The sequence below is a fragment of the Prionailurus viverrinus genome, chromosome A2 (assembly GCF_022837055.1).
Source record: "Prionailurus viverrinus isolate Anna chromosome A2, UM_Priviv_1.0, whole genome shotgun sequence".
Taxonomy (NCBI): Eukaryota; Metazoa; Chordata; class Mammalia; order Carnivora; family Felidae; genus Prionailurus; species Prionailurus viverrinus.
The window spans coordinates 76,464,597-76,484,517 of NC_062562.1; the positions used below are offsets into that span (position 1 = coordinate 76,464,597).

Genomic DNA, 19,921 nt, shown 5'->3' on the forward strand with positions numbered 1-19,921 from the left:
TTGTCTTCAGGATACGCTTGCAGTGAGACTGCAGCCCTCACCCATCACCTGACTACACCACAACCCTGGAGGTGTGTGAGTCTGGGAGTTTAGCATCAAGAACAAAGATAATTGGGTTTATGGCTTATGTTTTGTTTGTTTTGTTTTTTAGGTAGGCTCCATGCCCAGCACAGAGCCCACCAGGGAGCTCTTCGGAGAGCTGGCACTCACAATTCTGACATCAAGACCTGAGCTGACACCAAGAGTCGGACACTCAACCGACTGAGGCACTCAGGTGCCCCTGTTTTGTAATATCAGGATGTACCACATGGAATCAAGAAAAAAGAAGCAACACTAAAAGACAGAAAAAGACCCTGGCTTTCCAAGTCTGTAGCATCTTTTCGGTTGCTCTGTTTCAAGGACGAGGAAGTGAGCCAGTTGACGTGGGAGAGAACATTCCTGGATGAAGGACAAGGGGACAAGAGAAAATGGATGAAGCGCTGGGTGTTTAAGGAGAGTGATTTGGAGCCAGATCGCTCAGGGCCTTGAAACCCAGGGAGAAGCGCCATCAGGTGTAAGCCTTAGGAAGCTCACTCTGGCCTGAGTGTAGAGGATGGGGGGGTGGGGGTGCGAAGGAGGTGGGAGAGGCTGTTATGACCCAGAGGACAGATACTGACATCCGAACTCAAGTGGTGGAAGGGAGAGGGTGAGCGGAGCTGGGAACTACAGAGAAGGTGGAAGAGCTTTCTGGTTGGGGCCACTGGGAGTTCAGTCCTGAATGAGGAAAGAAGACAATCAGTTTAGGATCGGCTGACTGTGAGATGCCTGTGGGATAGGCACGTGGAAATACCCCAGGGACCATTGGATAAGCACTTCCAGAAACCAGCAGGGCCAGAGGTCTGGTTTAGGGAGCTATTGGCATCTAGGTGGTAATTGAAGCCAAGAGTAGAGCAGCAGGGGGTGGGGGTGGGGGTACTGCTGTCAATATCTGGAGACATTTTTGATTGTCATAGTGGGGTAGGGGCTGAGCTTCCACTGGCATCTAGTAGGAGGAGGCCAGAGAGGCTACTAAACTTCCCAGAATGCACAGGAGCCAGTAAAGAATTACCTGACCTCAGTGTCAGCAGTGCTGAGGTCCAGAAAACCTGGAGATGGGGGTGTGTGAAGAGCAGGAAGAGGATGGTTATGGAGCCCTAGCAGAGAAGCAGGCCTTTAAGGAGGCTGAAAAGGAACCATCAGAGAGAAGCCACTGACCAGGGAAACTTCCTGTTACGTGAGCTATTGGCAAATCACTGTCAAGTACAGGGTAATGGATTAAGTGCTAAGGCAGGGCCTGAAGAGGGAGGCCGGTGAGGGAATCTCCAGATGAATCCTTCACTGCTGCCGCACCCCAAGCAGAAACGCCACAGACTGGCTGCCAGTGGACCCCCTGGGGACGCCAAAGAGCTTTATAGAGAAGGCCTCTTACCTTCTTCTCAGCCTTCCTCAAAAGACAGGCCATGGAGAAAGGGAAATTCCTGCAGCGTTGGGACTTGGGACTTGCGGTGAAACAGAGGCAGCAAGTTTCAACCGGCTGCGCAAGGAAGAGCCTCTCCAAGTTTGCCTCTTCAGCCACCTGGCAGGAAAAGGGTCAGGAGTTCAGCCATTTCTCAAAACTGTACTTTCTTCCCTTGTAGGAATTTGGGCTGCAAATATTTTTCACTAAGCCAGGGGGTTTCGACTCACTGGATTCTACTGCTGGGAATGGCTTCTGATGTCATCCAGGTTATCCCCTGTGCTTGATATTTCGCTGGCCTGGTTTGGCATCTTGGGAGCTTGGGTCCCGTTCTAGCTGAAACTGGCATACCTCTCGAGTTGGCGACTGGCGACGCTGTGTTTGGACGCTCTGGCTTCCCCTAAATAGAACCTGACTCCTTGGATGAATCTCAAAATAATATTTGTGTCATTTGTCCTCTCCACTTGCCATGTTTAATTTACGTGCCCTAAAAAAATAATAATAAGACGGTGTATTTAAAGTGCTTAGCCCCATACCTAGCCCGTTGTAAATGCTCAATAAAATGTCAGCTGTAGTTTCTGTTCCTTTTATTTCTTAATCCTGGTCAGAGTCAAACTAAACTATCGTTGTGGGTCACAATGTGACGACAGCTAAGCTGTGACCAAGCTAAGCTTTGGAAAGAAAACAAACAAAAAAACAAAACAACAACAAAAAAACCAAAACCAATTACCTACTGTGTGTTCAGTATTCTAATTAGACTATGTTTTTAAAGATTTACATTTAGAAACCACATTTTCATATTCCAACACCCCAAGAAAATACCACATACCGGAATTCTTACTGCCTGGAGATTAATATACTTGCAACAATAAAGCCTCCTTTTTGTTTTGTTTTGGTTCTTGTGGAGACCTGAGCCAGTCGTCGGTTTTATCACTTCTTCCTAATAACAAGAAAAAAGAAAACAAAATATACACGCTTGCTTTCCATAGTACACAGGTTCTCACTCAATTCAAATACTTTCTTTCCAAGCACATCAAAAATCAAGAATTTAGGCTGCTGGGTTGGAAATCGCTTTGGGCACGAGGGGGGAAATTTTTTTTTTTTCATATTGTCATGTCGGTACTCTTCCCCTTCTCCCGGGTTTCGTTCACGTTGGACAGAGGAATAGGGAGTGAGAAGAAGGAAGGGGAACGTTGGTGGATGGAAAACATTTCTACACTGGAAGATGCTATTATTACACCTCTGGCAGCTCTGTTGCTGGAGCAGGTACAGACCGAATGCCATTCTGGAAAAAACCTGAGCCCCAGCTACTGACTTCTAGACACAACAATAACAAAACCCAACTGCATGCGACTTGGGGGAGGTTTGTTTCTACAAGGTGTCCATCCTGTTCCAACAATGGCTCCCGGGTCCCACACAGTCGTCTCGCCGCTCAGCGCTCCTCACGCCCCCTCCTGGAGAAAGCAAGCGTGTTTCAGAATTAAAGGGCGGCCGAAGTTTTCCTTCCCCTCCAACTCTGTACTCGGGGAACCTCTAATGCAGAGGGCGCAAAGTTCAGCTTGGGCCCAGATCGCGTCCTTCCCTCTCCCGAAATCCTCTCCTGCACCTCTTGGATCCGGCGTCCCAAACGACTGCCAGAGACTCTTTCTCTTGGTGCGAAGAAAAAGGACTGGCCAGACTAAAAAGGAAGGGACTTTGGGGAAATGCAGGATTCCAGCCCTGGGCTGCGGCCCGGAGGAGATGATGTCACCGCTCCGACGAAGCGAGGGCTGGGGGGTGGGGGGTGGGGGGTGGAGGGGGGGGGCGGCCGAGGGGGAGCCCGCGCCGCGCCCGCCGCTGCCAAGGGAGCGTTCGGAGCCCACGTCAGGGGAGGTGTCGGGATAAATAGGGTCCCGCAATGGCCGGGGCCGGCCGCGCTCGGAGCTGCCGGGGCCGGGACTGGAGCTGCCCCTGCCGGGGCCGGGACTGGAGCAGGCTGAGGGCCGGCGCTGCTCGCGCTCGGTGCGCCGGACGCCGGATACCCCCGACCGGCCCGCGAGGCCCAGCACCGCCGCCGACGGCAGCGCGGACGGAGAGCCTCTCCGGTGCCCCGCGGGACTTCCTCCCCGGGGAAGGGAGGGCGAGAGCCTAGGGGGGCAGGGAGCCGAGGGCCCCTTCTGCCTGTCGGGGCGGCAGCGCGCCAGGGCAGTGCCATGCTGCTCTCCGTCCTGGCGGCGTTGTGCCTGGGGCTGCGCCTGGCGCTGGGCGTGCGCGGCGCGCCCTGCGAGCCGGTGCGCATCCCCATGTGTCGGCACATGCCCTGGAACATCACGCGGATGCCCAACCACCTGCACCACAGCACGCAGGAGAACGCCATCCTGGCCATCGAGCAGTACGAGGAGCTGGTGGACGTGAACTGCAGCGCGGTGCTGCGCTTCTTCCTCTGCGCCATGTACGCGCCCATCTGCACGCTGGAGTTCCTGCACGACCCCATCAAGCCGTGCAAGTCGGTGTGCCAGCGCGCGCGCGACGACTGCGAGCCTCTCATGAAGATGTACAACCACAGCTGGCCCGAGAGCCTGGCCTGCGAAGAGCTGCCGGTCTACGACCGCGGCGTGTGCATCTCGCCGGAGGCCATCGTCACCGACCTCCCCGAGGGTGAGCCTGAGCCGGAGGGAAAGGAAGGACCCAGGGGGATGAGGGGGCATTCTTGGCTGTGGCTTCCACGGGAGAACCCACCGGGCGGCCCCTTCTACCGATGCCAGTGGGTGGGTGGGCTGTCGGTCCCCCCAGCCACCCCCCCCCCCCCCCCCCGCCACCCAATCTCACTTCCAACAATTGGAGGAGGTGGGAAGGGCGGTGACCTGATGTGGGTACAAGTCTGTTCTCCCTACAGAAACGTAGGGGGCGGAAGAACACCATGTCCCATAGAGAATGTAAGGGGGGGGGGGGGGCGGGTAGGGAGGTGCTTCTAAAGAGAGCCATTAGCATTTTCCTTGACAATGATAGAATAATAGCAACGAACACATATATAGGTGGGGTCCGAGCCAGTGTTCAGCGCTTTCTGTGTACGGTTTAATGCTTAAAACAGCCCCATCAGGGTTCTCCACTTAGTGCTAGCTCTTGAAAACTCTTTTTGGGGGGGAAAAAAAAGCAGTAGCAGGCATCACTCCCCAGGAGGAGTGCAGTTTGTAAATTTAGTCCTTCTGGAAAATTGTGATGTCTGTTTCACGGTCAACATCTTATCTTGCGGCATCTTGGTTAACTGGATATCAACTTCCGCTTCCTTTTTTCGGTCATTTTGCTGCTTTTCTAGGACGAAGGAACAAATTTAAGTCCACTTCTTGAAGTCAGGCCTAAGAATATTTTTGCATGCTTTTTTTATCCCTGACCCAGGTTACTGAACTTTTAAAGAGATTATGCTGTTGCCTTAGTGTAGTTTCTGAGGTTATGTCTCAGAGCATTGTCCATAACGTGAAGAAAGAGAAGTATAAGGAAGGGAAAATCGAAACTCTTCTCTAATTCAGAGCTTTAGAGAAAAACATATTTGTTGCTTAAATTATATAAATGATAGAGGGTTATGCCTTGGCCAGTGGGGGGGTGGGGGGAGTCTTATATAGCTGTGGACTGTTTCTGCACTGGGAAATGAGAGGTGGAGATTTGGAAATATTCGGGATATTTTGATTAGTGTCAACTGTCCACTTGGAAAAACCAACATTTTAAAATGGATTTGGGTGGGAAAGTTAGCTGTATGTGTCAGCCAAGTCAAATGGACGGGCATTCACATCAATTTGTGCTGGATGGGCAAAACCTCACTCAAAAGTCTTCTTTTCTAAGCCCAAGAATGTCTGTATGAAAGAAGTAGTTGACAAGCCGATGCCACTTTTACAACGTAGTATTATTCTTTGGTAACGCCGTGTTAGTTCATTTCTCCAGATGGTTCTTTATTCCAGGGGGTGAATGGGCTAAGTCACTGACCACACCCATGTGGCTGTGTGTGTGTTTCAGACGTTAAGTGGATAGACATCACGCCAGATATGATGGTACAGGAGAGGCCTCTTGATGTTGACTGTAAACGCCTAAGCCCTGGTGAGTTCCTTCTTCTCGAAGTCCCTTTTTTTTTTTTTGCCTCCTCCCCAGATGATTTCCAAACACTTTTCCGACTCTCTGCCTCTCTTTCGTCTCCTTCAGACCGCTGCAAGTGCAAAAAGGTGAAGCCGACTCTGGCGACGTATCTGAGCAAAAACTACAGCTACGGTAAGTCGTCCGATGAAGCCGTTCACTTGACAAGTTGGCCAATTACAAAGCCAGTCACGAAGCCAATCCCAAAGTAAAGAAAGCCAATCCCAACGTGGTTCACGATGTGGGTTCTGGAAGGCACAATAACAACTATAAAATGCCTTGCTCTTCTGGGTAAATCAAGCAAAAACAACGTAAATTACCCAGGGAGAACAGCGATGTGGCTCAGGGCTCAAATGTGACATCAAGGTCCTCTTGGTCTCGGTGAGAGGTGCCACTCAGCCAGGACAGCCCAACTGACTTTTTCTTATCCTGAGGTTTCTTTGCTGCAGGAAGGATAGGTGAGTGATCCATGGATTTGATTATCTGAGGCCCAGAAGCCCAGGAACTAAGACCTGCCCATGTTTCTTTTTAGTTATAAACACTTATAGATATTTAACACCTAAAAGAAACTGTAGAGAAATAGGTTAATCATGAGACCCTCTGGCTATAAGTATTGACATCGTTTAAATGCCCTCCTCTCTTATTTGAAAGAACAGTCAACACGGCTATTTTCAATTTTTTTAAGTAAATGTAATTCTACTGTTCTCATTTGAAAGTAAATTTAATTGAAAATATGTTCTTTTAAAATATCTGACTTGTTTTATGTTCCTTTGCATTTCTTTTTTTTTTTTTTAATGTTTATTTATTTATTTCTAAGAGAGAGAGCTAGAGAGCGAGCAGGGAAGGGGCAGAGAGAGAGGGAGACAGAATCCCAAGCAGTCTCCCTGCTATCAGCACAGAGCCCAGTGCGGGACACGAACTCACAAACCTTGACATCATGACCTGAGTTGAAACCAAGAGCCGGACGCTTAACCGACTGAGCTACCCAGGCACCCCCCCCCCCTTTGCATTCCTTAAATTACTTCTGCTGGAATAACAGAACCATTTTGGCAAAATGGTCATTTTATTTGTTAACTTTGTTTTCCATATTTCAAACTGAAATTTGAAATCATAAACCTTATGTTACATATCGCATGTGAAAGTAGGAAGATCGTGGCAATATAAAGGGCTGAAAAAATAACCTCTTAGTGAAGTTGTTAGATTTGAGATTATAGCCAATGTGGGTAACTCTACCAAAAACAGAAAAAAAAAAAACAAAAACAACTGACTTTTCTGGTAGCTTTTATTGTTGTCGTTTGAAAACTGTTTTTTGTAGATATTACGTTAATCTAAACAATTTTGCCCCTCCTCTGACACTATCCAGCCCTAGTTGCTAATCTGAGTTTCACTGTCTTGCTGTCCACGGTGTCACTGCCACATAACTTCTTTGAGGATGAAACCATTTTCTATTTAAGTCCGTTGCCTTCTTCCTAAACCAGCTTTCTAGGACGGAATCCAAGACAGAGATCCATGCTAGGCTGATTACAATTCCATGGAAGGCAGTAATAGCAAGGGACCAAAAGGGCCAGAATTTTAAGCTTGATCAGTGATTACTTAACAGCTATCCGTAATAACAGTTATACATCTGCTCGCCGCAGACCTCGCTTTGACAGTCTGTGAAATTAAAGGATTAAGAACAGTGATCTTCAGAGACTCTGTCCAGGTCACAAATGTTACAGCTTTAATAACTTCCTTTGGAAGACAGGAAGTCCCAGCATCGGACGGGTGGTTGGACCATACAAATTGTAAAGTGGCTTGTGACTCTGAGAACATACGATTCTCACTTCTGATAATCACAAGGCAGAGTCTATTGGTTTCTATGAAATTTTTACTGACGTTCTATGTAACTGAATCTCCTGATATGTTCTCGGCAAACAAATGTCCAAACAAAACTGACGTCAGGTTTTTAAGGCTGAGAAAAACCTGCGAGATCCTCTTTTCACATCCTTGCTGTAGCCCAGTGAGGAAGGAGCAGCCGCTGACCCAGAGGCAGAGCCCAGACCGAGCCCGCCTGTCGCTTTGCTCTTACGTCTTGCAGGCTGATCCAGAACTTTAAAGACAATGCTGACAGTATGATTGTGTGGGCTTTTGGCCTGCATCTGGGCAGCTTGGACATGACCATAATTACAGGAGGGATTCTTTAAGAGAGGCTCAGGGCTTGGCGTGAATACACCATCCCTATTTGTCTGCAGAGGCCTCATCAACACTTCCATCAATTTTTAAATTGCAGTCATTCACGCCAAAATAAAAGCCGTGCAGAGGAGTGGCTGTAACGAAGTAACGACCGTGGTGGACGTGAAAGAGATCTTCAAGTCCTCGTCACCCATCCCTCGGACGCAGGTCCCGCTCATTACCAATTCTTCCTGCCAGTGCCCCCACATCCTGCCCCATCAAGACGTGCTCATCATGTGTTACGAGTGGCGCTCCAGGTAGGCACGGAGCGGGAGGGAGGAAACCGCACACTGCTTAATGGAAACGTGAATCCCATTTACCAGTCGTGGTGTTTTTTGTTTTGTTTTTTTTTTTTTAACGACGCCAGTAGTTCTTTTTACAAAGGCAGTTTAAAGGGCGCCTAGGTGGCTCGGTAGGTTGAGCACCCGACTCTCGATTTCGGCTCAGATCATGATCCCAGGGTTGTGGGATCGAGCCCCACGTCAGGCTCTGTGCTGAGTGTGGAGCCTGCTTAAGATTCTCTCTCTCTCTCTCTCTCTCTCTCCCTCCCTCCTCTTTCTAAATAAATAAATAAATAGACAATTAAAAATAGTTCAGTAAATAAAAATACAATTTCAACAGATGCCTCTGTTGCGATAATCACATAGCCTAAATATCATTTAATTCCCTGTGGCATTAAGGAACAGTAAGAATATGAGTATTTGAGTGGGATGCTTAAAAATCAATTTCAGAATTCGTTAAAGGACTTCAAAAATCGTAGGCAGATAAATTACTATGAGTGAAAACAATTCTTTTCAAATGATTCAAATCAATCTTGGTGTGGCAAATACGTTAATTTTTTTAAAGAGCTCTTTAATGATCAGGTAAAGATGGCCATTTGAGACTACAGGTCCACATTTCCTTACACACAATATAAGTACATGACATTTGTTTGATAGATCATTGCGTACACACACACATTCGCACTCACGCTCACACACATATATCCGCGTACCTCTAGCTGGGAGTGTGTTTCCCCACATCTCTTTTCTTGGCATATTTTTATATATTGGTACATTCCTTAGAATGTAAAAATCAGACTCTTCAGACCAGGGTGCGGGATGGGCCCCCTAACTGGCTGCAGTATACATCTCCAACAGAATCATTCATATTTTATTAACCAGTGTTCCCTTTAATTCCCTGCCATTAATGCTCATCTGTTTCTTCTGGGTACAGCTGTGGACTGTTTTTTCAAAACACCTTTTGCAACTGACCTCACTTGAATACCTTCCTGATCTGTATTCTGTCTTTCCTGATCTGTACCCTCCCGTGGGTACCCTTGGCTTTTTTTTTTTTCCTTTAATGTTTATTTATTTATCTTGAGAGAGAGCAAAGGAGGGGCAGAGAGAGAATCCCAAGCAGGCTCCGTCCCTGTCAGCGCAGAGCCTGACTTGGGGCTCGATCCCACGATTGTAAGATCATGATCTGAGCTGAAGTCAAGAGTTAGACACTCAACCGACTGAGCCACCCAGGTGCCTCATGGGGGTATTCTTGGCTTTCAAACTGTTCTCCTTATATCTTGTCTCTCTAAAGAACAAATGAATGTTGACTGAATGTTGCTGGGCTCTTTTCTCGCATGGTGTTTGTACCTGCTACAGGATTAGGTGCAGTTCTGGGAATGTACCAGACTGCTAGTCATCAAATTCTATTTGGATTCCCGTCATCCTTTCTGTTCATTTATAGATTTAATTACATTCTGATGAAAATACCAGTAAAAAATATTTTCGAATGATCGGGAGTTATGTCTTCACACAACGATCATTTGGAAGCACAAACTGGCAAGGGCGTGTAAAGGACATTTTGAAAATAACCGTTTGGAAGGAAATCGGTTTCTGCCTCAGGAGAAACAGAAAACTGGAACAAAGCTAGACTGCTAAAACCATGTGGTGCAAGAGTAGACATGCAGATAAATAAAACAGAGGAAGCATTCTTGAGACAGATGCTAATGCGTAAAGTACCGTATTAGGAAGGAAAAAGGGCAAGTCCATTAGACGTGAGTATATTAGTAAATGTTGCAAATGTTTTTATTTGGAAAAATAGTACATATTTTCACTTTATACTAATACCATAAAATGAATTTCAAATGGATTCAAGAGATATTTTTTAAAACTTAATCATAGAGGGTAAAATTAGGTGAATAGATAGATGTATGAAATCTGAATAACAAAATACTTTGCAAACATGAAATTAATGTAAAAAATTACAAGAGGAAATGTCAATACATACCTTTGATGATATTATATCATGGACATAAAAATCACCAAAGAAAGCCAATAAAAGTTGAGAAAGATACTTGCAATAGTTATGGCAAAGGGAGAGTAGTCTTACTCTATAAAGAGTTCATATAAGTTAATATTTAACACATTAAGACTACAATATATAAATGATATGTACATAAATCTATATGGACACGTTCCAGAAGAAATACAAAGAGTAAATAAATTTACCTCTTTAATTCTCCAATCCAGAGTAAAACATGATCTGAATGAAAGTTCAACCATTCTGAAAACAATTTAGAAAACTTTGAGAAAGTACATACTCTTGGACCCAGTAATTCTACTTTAAGAAATCTGTCCTAAGGAAATAATAACCCAGTGCACACTAGTAAATATACAAGGATATTCAACAAAAAGCTGTTAATAGTAGCGAAGCAATGAAAGGGATTCAACAGTAGAGAAAGGCCTAAGTATCATTATTGCAATATTATGTGGTTATTAAAGCCGTATTCTAATTATATGAGAAAATGCATATAATAGAATGATAAAAAGAACTGTACAGTGTGATCTAAATATATAGTGTGATTTAAGAATATAGGTACAAGGAAGAATAAAAGGAAATGCTAGTAAAATATAAATGGGGGATATGTGGATTGTAGAGTTAAGGGTTATAAAGAATTTTGATTTGTAGGGGCACCTGGGTGGCTCAGTTGGTTAAGTATCTGACTCTTGATTTTGGCTCAGGTCATGATCACACAGTCGTGAAAAGGAGCCTCACGTCTTATGCTTAGCATGGAGCCTGATTAAGATTTTATCTCTCTTCCTCTGCCCCTCTCCCTGGCTTGAACACTCTCTCTCTGTCTCTAAAAAAAGAAAAGGAAAGGAAAGGAAAGGGAAAAGAAAAACAACGAATTTTGGATTTGACAATTTTTCTGTATTTTTTTTGACTTTTTCCTTTCATAATCAGAATTGCTTAAAATAAATTCCTTTTTTTTTTTTCAGGATGATGCTTCTTGAAAACTGTTTAGTTGAAAAATGGAGAGACCAACTTAGTAAAAGATCCATAGTAAGTATAATTAGCAACCCTGCGCATATGGATTTAAGCGCAGGTAAAGAAATTCTATAGAACTGGGGATTCTTCCTTCACCTTCTTCCATCTCCAGGCTCTCATAGGAGGTTGAAATAGCATCAGTATTTGTCTTTCGAATAAGTAGTTAAGAACAAAGTTATTCTCACTTCAACCTCAAAGATGATTTTGTTACACTCAATCTTCATCTAATGGTTATTTCCAGATTAAATTAGGGTTTGTTTTTTTGGTTTTTGTTCTTGTTTGTTGTTTGTTTGTTTTTAACTATTTTAGCAAACAGTCAGGCACTTGAGCAGAGTTCACATCCAGCGGGATTAAAACAGACATATACATGTAATGGTGTGAACCCACAATTCTAAAATCCATGCTACTGTCTCTGTACAAAGCATAATCTATCCCCATATTTAAAATAGTTTTGAGACTTTTGTCAAAATAAATTATATATACCAACTGTAATCATTTTGTGGCCAAATCCATGATTTTTGGTGGTATCATCATAGAAATATTCGCAATGCAGTTAGAGGATTAGAATAATTTTTTGCCCAGAGATATGCTGTCACCAGAACTAAAGAAATCAGGTCATTGGTTTGAAATGTTTAAAGCATTCCCTCTCCTGTAAATACGTTTAGATAGATGTAGGAGAATTTGTGCTGTCAGGTTCACAAAAGGTCCTACTACTGCCTGTGTGAGGAAGAAGTCTATGTTAATACTGACTTAATGGAGAAGGTAGTTTGAACATAGCCTCGTCTACTCTGTGCATTTCAGAATAACATGACTTCCATCTGAGCTGAAAACCGTGGAGCTGTCAGGAGCACGCTTAGCCTTACTGGACAGAAGATTCTAGCAGGATGGGTTATCTGGTTTCCAAGACTACAGTGGATTAGAGGCATCAGTGTAGAAAGCAAGTCCACCATGAGAACCTGGGAGGAAAGAAAGCTTTCAAGAATCAAAGCTATTTAAAGGCCCCTGGGTGGCTTAGTCGGTTAAGTGTCTGACTTCAGCTCAGGCCGTGATCTCACGGTTTGTAGGTTTGAGCCCCGCTTTGGGCCCCACACTGACAGCATGGCGTCTGCTTGGGATTCTCTGTCTGCCCCTCCCGCACCAGCGCTTTCTCCCTCTCTCTCTCTCTCTCTCTCAAAAATAAATAAACTTTAAAAAAATAATTAGGGGCGCCTGGGTGGCTCAGTCAGTTAAGCGTCTGACTGGCTCAGGTCGTGATCTCATGGTTCGTGGGTTCAAGCCCAGCGTCGGGTTCTATTCGGACAGCTCGGAGCCTGGAGCCTGCTTCGGATTCTGTGTCTCCCTCTCTCTCTGCCCCTCCCCTGCTCACACTCTCTCTATCAAAAAATGAATAAACATTAAAAAATTGTTTTTAAATATTAAAAGAAAAGAATCCTAGCTGTTTGGGCCATTCACTTTTGCAGCAAATATTCTAATAAACTTCAGTAAGAATTCGAAGATATCACCATATAATAGCAAATGTAAGATGTTTACTATTTTAGAACAGATTAGAGTTGTGCCCTGGGAAGGTGGGGACAGTGTTTCTCATTTCATTGTATTTCTAGTGACTAGAGCAATGTCTGGCCTGTGGTCATGCTCAAACTCTTTGCTGAATGAAATATAACAAAGTAGGGGCATTTGTGTTACAATAAAAAGCAGTGTCTATTCAAGGAGCCTTTTTCAGTTTTTTCTTACATGCAGCTACTTAAATAAATAGTATTTCTTTCTATAATAAGAGGTATATCTTTTTCTATCAAGGAAACAACTACCCAGAATGCCTCATTTCTCCTGGGTTCTGGGTAGCTAGCACTTGAGTGGATTACTAGACATGAGTGGGGTCTCTGTTTTCCTTCTGATGTAAGAGAATTAGGTGAGCCCATCCATAAATGTGGGAATAGACCTTTGGACTTCCTAGGGAGGCTGGATAAATTTCTGCTCTTAGCCATATGTCAGAGCCTTTTTAGAAGGCTTTGCTGTGTAGGAATGTTGCATCATAGGGCCTGTGGGCTGGGGCCTTGGGCTCTGGAGTCAGACTGGGTGAATTTGAATCCCAGTTCTGACATTTATCAGCTGTGTGACCATCTACAAATAAGCTCTGTGTGCTCGTTTCCTGGTCATGACCGTGGTGTCCACCTAGAAGGCTGTTGTTACAGTGAAACGAACGCTTATCAAAACTTCCTCCCATACTGAGCCCTTCTCAAATCATCTGGTATATGCTAAGCGCTCGATAACGGAGGGTAGCTATTTTATTTGCTGTCACGATTCATAGATTACAGCGGGAAAAAATTGCATTAATTCTGATATTAGGGCAACAGCATGACATGATGAGATGCATCTGATGGTCATGTGTGCAAATTGCCTCCCAGCAGTGGGAAGAGAGGCTCCGGGAGCAGCGGAGGACAGTTCAGGACAAGAAGCGAACGGCTGGGCGTACCGGTCGTAGCAACGCCCAGAAACCAAAGGGAAAGCCGCCCTCTCCCAAACCGGCCAGCCCCAAGAAGACCGTCAAAGCTAGGAGTGCCCAGAAGAGAACAAACCCGAAAAAAGTGTGAGCCACCTGCTTTCCAGAATGGAGACTGCCTCTCAGGATGAGGCCAAGCACCCCCCAGCCAGCCTGGGGGGGCGAGGTGCCCCTCTCCTCGCCTTAACGACTGCAGTCCTCCCCATAGACACATCGTACAGCAGTTTTCTTAGTGATACGCTTCAATTTTTTCTTTTTAAGCCACCACAAAACCCTAGTGGTAGGTATGTCCTTTGGTATGGAAGGTATATGAAAGCTGAGAGCTGGTGGACAAAGCTTCTAGCGGCATTCAGAGTAGCCTTCGTGGTGCGTGGTCTGTGAGATCTCTGGGTGGGGAAAGGGTGCTTTGGTCCTTAGCATTTGACCTAATATGTGCATTGTAAAATGAATGCCATATTACAAACAAACCCCCCCCCATTTTTTGGTTTTTTTTACAATATGTTGTATTTCAGCTTGACTTCTGTTGTTAGAACGTTCGTCATGTTTCAGAATGTGATTGAAAATGCAATGATTCTAAGGAGGGAAGCAAGAGGAATGAAGAATGAATGTCTTAAAAGATCTTTCTATGTTTACTGTTTGCACAAGAATTTCTGTGATGAAAGGGAATTTTCGAACAATCTAGAAAAGTAGGATATGGAAAACTGTAATGTTTGTTTTTGGTTTTGTTTTTGTTTTTTTACAAAGAAGCCTTTCACCTAGAGTTTTTAGCTAGACACACTCTAGAAACTAAAATAATAATGATGATAACTAAATAAATAAAAGGGAAAGGCAGACATACCACATCCGGATCCTTATTTTCTGGTTACCACGCCGTTGGGTGGAAAGGCTCTGAATTTACATTCCTTGACGCTTCTCGTTAGTAACCATTACATGGCACCAGAAACAGAGTGTGTTTCTCCTCTGATGCTTTATATGCCAACGACTCCACCCCCAAGAATTTCACACGGGTGTATGTGATGCTCATGTCATTTCCCAGGATGCCCTAGGCATCTTGATGCCAAGCCTGAAAGAATTTTCTCTCTGCTGGTAGCTGGTGCTTACAGAGGTGCTGTGGGCCCAGTGTGGGAGGGCCAGGACTCCAAAGCCCCTGGTTCTCAGCCACCGCCCCACACCAGCTCTGCCCCTGGAAAGGCAACTACGTTCACTCTTCCATTCAAGGATGTAGAGGAACGACCTGAAAGCTTACACAGAAAATCTCCTTTAGGTTTACCATTGCCCCTGCTTCTCAGAGAAGGAGTAAGTGACATGTTGCACTCACACAAGATCATCAGACACATGATCTAATCTCACCTCTGTAAGCCACTGGGATGCAGAAATGAGGTGTGTGGGTAAGCCAGGGGAGAGTGGAGAAACAGGGCTAGTAAGAATGCCGGCATGGGCTCCCCTCTCGTCCTAAAAGTGTAACAGGACGCCTGTGTCACCACCACCCCAGGGCGGCAGAGTTAAAGGAATCCAGTAGATGGACTGACACAAGGGTACCAAGAAACACTCGGTGTATGTTTCTGCTATATGAAAGGCCAAACTTCCTTGGCCCTTAAGGACTGCCAGATATGTGTTTAGCAGAGCATCCAAAGAAAGGCCATTAAAAGGCCCTGGCAGCCTAGCTTACCTCCTTAGCATTGTAGGGCTTCTTCGGGGAAGGGAATCAGAAATGGAACTCTTCGTGGGAATGGAGAAACAAACACATATGAAAAAACAAAAGTCAACACTATTTTCAGTGCAATACTGAATACAAATAAGAGTTTGGGGATGACTACATACTCAAGCACTGTTTACTTAAAATATTTAACTGAAATCATATACTGAATATTACACAAAACTTGCTACTTCATTAGGAACAACGATACATTATACGATACTTAACTGTGCACATTTATACATCATACGATATGTAATCGGGTGTGTGTATCAGTTTGATTAATCGATAAAAGAGTTAAGCAGGCCTCCAGTTATTATGAAAAAGTCAAAAACATCAGCCCACACTAAGAGTAATATAACAAGTGTGGTAGTGGTCTTTGTGTGAGGATCAGAGATTTATTTTTCTCCCTTAAATATTTTCTCCATCCAAATACATGTGAGAGGAAGTAAATATTAATATGTGGAGAGGAAAGCTGAGGTATTGAAATGAGAATTATTTGAAGGTTGGATTGCTTATGTGAGGACAAAATAGCATTTTTGCAATATTTTGATCAACAAATTTCATAATTAAGGACAATGGGAGGCATTTACTTTTTCAATAATTTTGTTGGTCTTTCAATAATACAGTAAACATGTATTTTCTAGAAAGTATTTAATATGTGCATAAAATACAAGTAGTGGAATTATAATCCTACCTAATCCTATCATCACTATGCAGAGGTAATTGCTGTTAGTATTTTGGCATACAATTGTCCAGGTGTTTCTTACGCATTTATATAATGATTTGAGTAAAAACAAACAAAAAAAAAAAACAAAAAAAAAACCAGGAGCTTATTATACATATTGTTCATTAACCTTCCTTCTTCACTCAGCCTCTTATTGAGATGAGTTCTCATGTCAATAAAGCTGATGCCACCTCATTTATAATGGCTCTGTTGTAGTCCGTGGTTGCTTTGCTCTACCAACCCTTACGTTATGAGGCATTGATGTTGTTTCTTAACTGAACATACTGAATAACTGAGTCAACATCTTGATAACTAGTATCTGTGCACATCCTTCATTGGTCCCTTGGGATAAGTCAGTTTAAGTAGCACTGCTGGGCCATGGAGTTATGTTCACTGAGGAAAGTCCTTGATTATGGTGTCAATTATCCATCAGGATATTGGACCACACATAGGTAAAAATGTTGACTCTCCAAATCCTCACTAAGATTGTTTTGCCCTGCCAATATTTCTTTATAAATCTTAGCTGGAAACCGGATGTCGTCTTGGGCAAAGCCCTGCTCTTCCTCTGTGAGCTATCACTGACCACATTCTCAACACTCCAAATATTCAGGAAGCTGTGGAATGAGTGACGAAGCACTTCAAAGAGGATATAGTTGATGGACAGACAGATGATTGATAGATTATGATGAGATGATTGATAGACAGATGATGATGATAGATGGCAGATAAGATAGATGATAGATTGATAAGATAGATAGACTGATAGATAAGATAGATGACATAGATGATAGATGGTAGATACATAGATGATAGATGGTGATGATAAATTAGATGATAGATGATAGATAGATAGATAGATAGATAGATGATAAATCTCTTGACTTGGGAAAGTCTATACAACCTCCTCAATCCTTTTAATGATTCAAATTTAGTAATATAACCAGTCAGCTAGAGAAACCAAAGAATTAGGGTGTAACAGACATGTCAATAGATTTGCTCTCAGCCCAGCCTTCTTTTAAGATACATGAGAATTTGGATAAATAACCTTAGTTTCTTACTTTTTAGTTAAAACCAATGCAGTGTGAACACACTTTTGGTTTCTGTCCTTGGATACTTAAAGAACTATCCATTGCAAACTTACAATGAAACTCCTTTACTTGAACTAGCTTTAGGGTACTTTTTGTTGGGTGGAACTAGTTCCTAAATAAAAAAAAAGGGCATGTGGTTGGGGTTTTTTGTTTGTTTGTTTTTTGTTTGTTTTTTGTTTTGGCTTTGGGGGGTTGGTTTGTTTTGTTTTGTTTTGTTTTTTTAACCACAAATTTCTACCTGCTGTTATCACCAACTCAAAAAGCAAAAGTGGTTATTTGGAAGTGTGCAATGAGAAAGTTGAATGGGACCTTAGAACTCATAAGCCAGCCCAAAAGAGAAAGGCCATCCTAGGGCTTATCTGACACCTCACATGTTGCTAGAGAAAGATCTGGGCCCCCAGAGTTACTCAATTTTAACTTAACAGGCCAAAGTGCTCTGCTTGGCCAGTAACATAAAGCCTGGCTATTCGAGGGAAGGCTCATGTATCACCACACAAAGAGCAATAGGAACCAATCATTGCTTCGGTTATAGAATAATATACACCAATACTGATCATATTTCCTAATGGGAAAGTAATTCTTGAAAAGCATTTTACTCTAAAAGATGTATCATGTAACAATGACAGCCATATCAACCAAAAATGTTAGTGAATTGTCAACTTGGTGACTTAACTGATAAGCAAGCAATGATGTGTTCTTCAGATCAACAGAGTATGTGGGATGGTGTATTTACCTTAACATTAGTATTCCAAAGGAACGCTCGACCCTAGGATGGCAATGAAATATCCCCCCCCCTTTTTGTTATTCAAACAACAGAGATAAGTAGAGAAAAGACAGAGAGAAAAGTACTCCAAATGTTAAAATCAGCATTTTGATGCCAACCCTTCCAGATTCTCTCTGTTTGAGTGTATGATAGAATAATGTAACATGACTGCCTTTCCATATAAAGAAATAAAACTGTATTTTCATTTTCTACAACCACATAGTTTAGAGGTACCAGAGTTTATTTTGCCAGTTACTTGTGAGCAGGGATGTTTAAATGTGGTTCCTAAGGCATGCCAGATTTTTGTGACACAAATAATTTTCCACTCGGATTGAATTTTCAGGACGAGAAAAAAAAAATGAGCACAAGAGCGCAAAGCGTAAGTGCTTTTGCGTATTTTGTTACTTTTAGTACATGTTACTTTTAGAAGATGCTACAAAAATATCATGAGAGAGAGAAAAAGGGAGAGAGAACAAAATGGAATGTCGTATGGTTGTAAGCCATGTAGACACGCAAACGTGAAAACGGTTTCGTCGATGACATGTATGTTGATCTGGGTCCTCGGAGAAGCAGGCACAAAATGGAGTTAAGCATGGAAGGATTCCATTCGAGGAAACACCTACTGAGAGAGATGGGAGGGGAGATGAACAGGGCAACGGGAGGGAAGAGAGGTTGAGTGGATGCACTCCAGACTTCCTCAATGTCTTAAGGAGAATTTGGCAAGGCTATTGGGGAGCATTGAGACAAGCGATACATCCAGTCCCTCATCTCCCGGGAGCAGCTCTGCCCTCTGTCCTGCCTCACTCGGTCATGGACGGCAACCAGTCCGTGAAAGCCTGGTCTTGGCACAATGTTAGCAATGCATTTCAGACCATGGTGTCTGGATACCTGGTCAGTAACGGTCCCCATGGTTGGTGTCAAGCAACAAATGTTCCAGTCAACTTTGGAAATTGCCATCTATAAACTATTTGAATCTGTAAGACCCCAAAACTTCAATGTCTTCACGTCTTTTTTGTTTTACTTCAAATTTATTGAAGGGAAAATGTGCCGATCACGGCTACAGTCTTACGGTATTCACCCTTCTACCTAAGAGAGGTTTCTTTGTACTAGAATGTAAAGAATGGCAGTTAGGAGGTAGTTAACAAGGCAATTCATGGCAGTAATAAAGTCCATGATGTGTAATTTTGCCTTTACAGGTCCACACAGTGTCAGCACAAAAATATAAGCATCAGTGTATCTAGCTCAATATTTGTATGAGATCCATTTTCTAACTGGATAATCCTAAAATATGTAGCTGGAATATCTAGATGAGAACCACTTTATAATGGTGAGCGTGGATCGCATTAGTGATGTACTTTGAAAGGGGAAACGAGCATACTTCATTAGCAATGAAATTTAGCTAACAGGGAAGACTCATACCCAGAGGGCCGATTACAAGCGTCACAACATTGTAACAACATGAATCACATGATGAAGTGCAAAGAACTGGGATTCAGCAAAAAATGGTATTATGAATAAAATTCCATCATGGTATCAAGGGATATTTCAAATGCTGTTGTTGAACCAAACTGATGCATTTTTTAAAAGTTCATTAACATTTTTAGTCCTGTAAGAATTTCAAATATTTATTATGTCATTGAAATATTTCGGCCGCTGAAGATCACATGAACAATTGCTTAGTTAACTTTCTCCCTTTATTAAAAGCATTAAAAAAACTGACCTTGGACGTCATCCAAAGTAGTTTCCAAGGGATGAGCAAGTTCAAACACAGTTCAGGCAAGAATCAGTACCAGGGGCATCCACCCCAGTGAGCAAAAAGGGCACCAACAGAGTCCGGGAAGAGGGCCATAGAATGGGGCATAGTATATTTTAGGAAACCCGTCCATGTTCCTGAGGGCATCTATTTACAGAGAATGGGATCCAATCAGAGGATTCTGGAATGTATTCAGCTCCAACCAAGAATGCTTCAGGTCTCCTGTCTTAAAAGGTGGCTATAGGGACGAAGTGGGGTGATCAAAAAACCTGTGGCTTCAGGGTCAAGGTGCATAAGAGAGCCAG

The 19,921-nt window shown here is 43.5% G+C and overlaps 1 protein-coding gene across 1 annotated transcript; it reads left to right on the forward strand.

The window, feature by feature from the left end:
- The first annotated feature begins 3,650 nt into the window (after positions 1-3,650).
- On the forward strand, positions 3,651-16,098 carry SFRP4 (secreted frizzled related protein 4). Its single transcript, XM_047839767.1, has 6 exons — positions 3,651-4,111; positions 5,462-5,542; positions 5,645-5,710; positions 7,845-8,043; positions 11,044-11,107; positions 13,495-16,098. Exons 1-6 carry the CDS (start codon positions 3,667-3,669, stop codon positions 13,678-13,680), a joined length of 1,041 nt encoding a protein of 346 aa, XP_047695723.1. The 5' UTR covers positions 3,651-3,666; the 3' UTR covers positions 13,681-16,098.
- The last annotated feature ends 3,823 nt before the right edge of the window (positions 16,099-19,921 follow it).

Excerpts from the sequence above, each read along its gene's own strand:
- SFRP4 (XM_047839767.1), top strand. The coding sequence starts at position 3,667 with ATGCTGCTCTCCGTCCTGGCGGCGTTGTGCCTGGGGCTGCGCCTGGCG. Across the intron at positions 4,112-5,461 it reads CGTCACCGACCTCCCCGAGG|ACGTTAAGTGGATAGACATC; the intron begins GTGAGCCTGAGC and ends TGTGTGTTTCAG. Across the intron at positions 8,044-11,043 it reads TGTTACGAGTGGCGCTCCAG|GATGATGCTTCTTGAAAACT; the intron begins GTAGGCACGGAG and ends TTTTTTTTTCAG.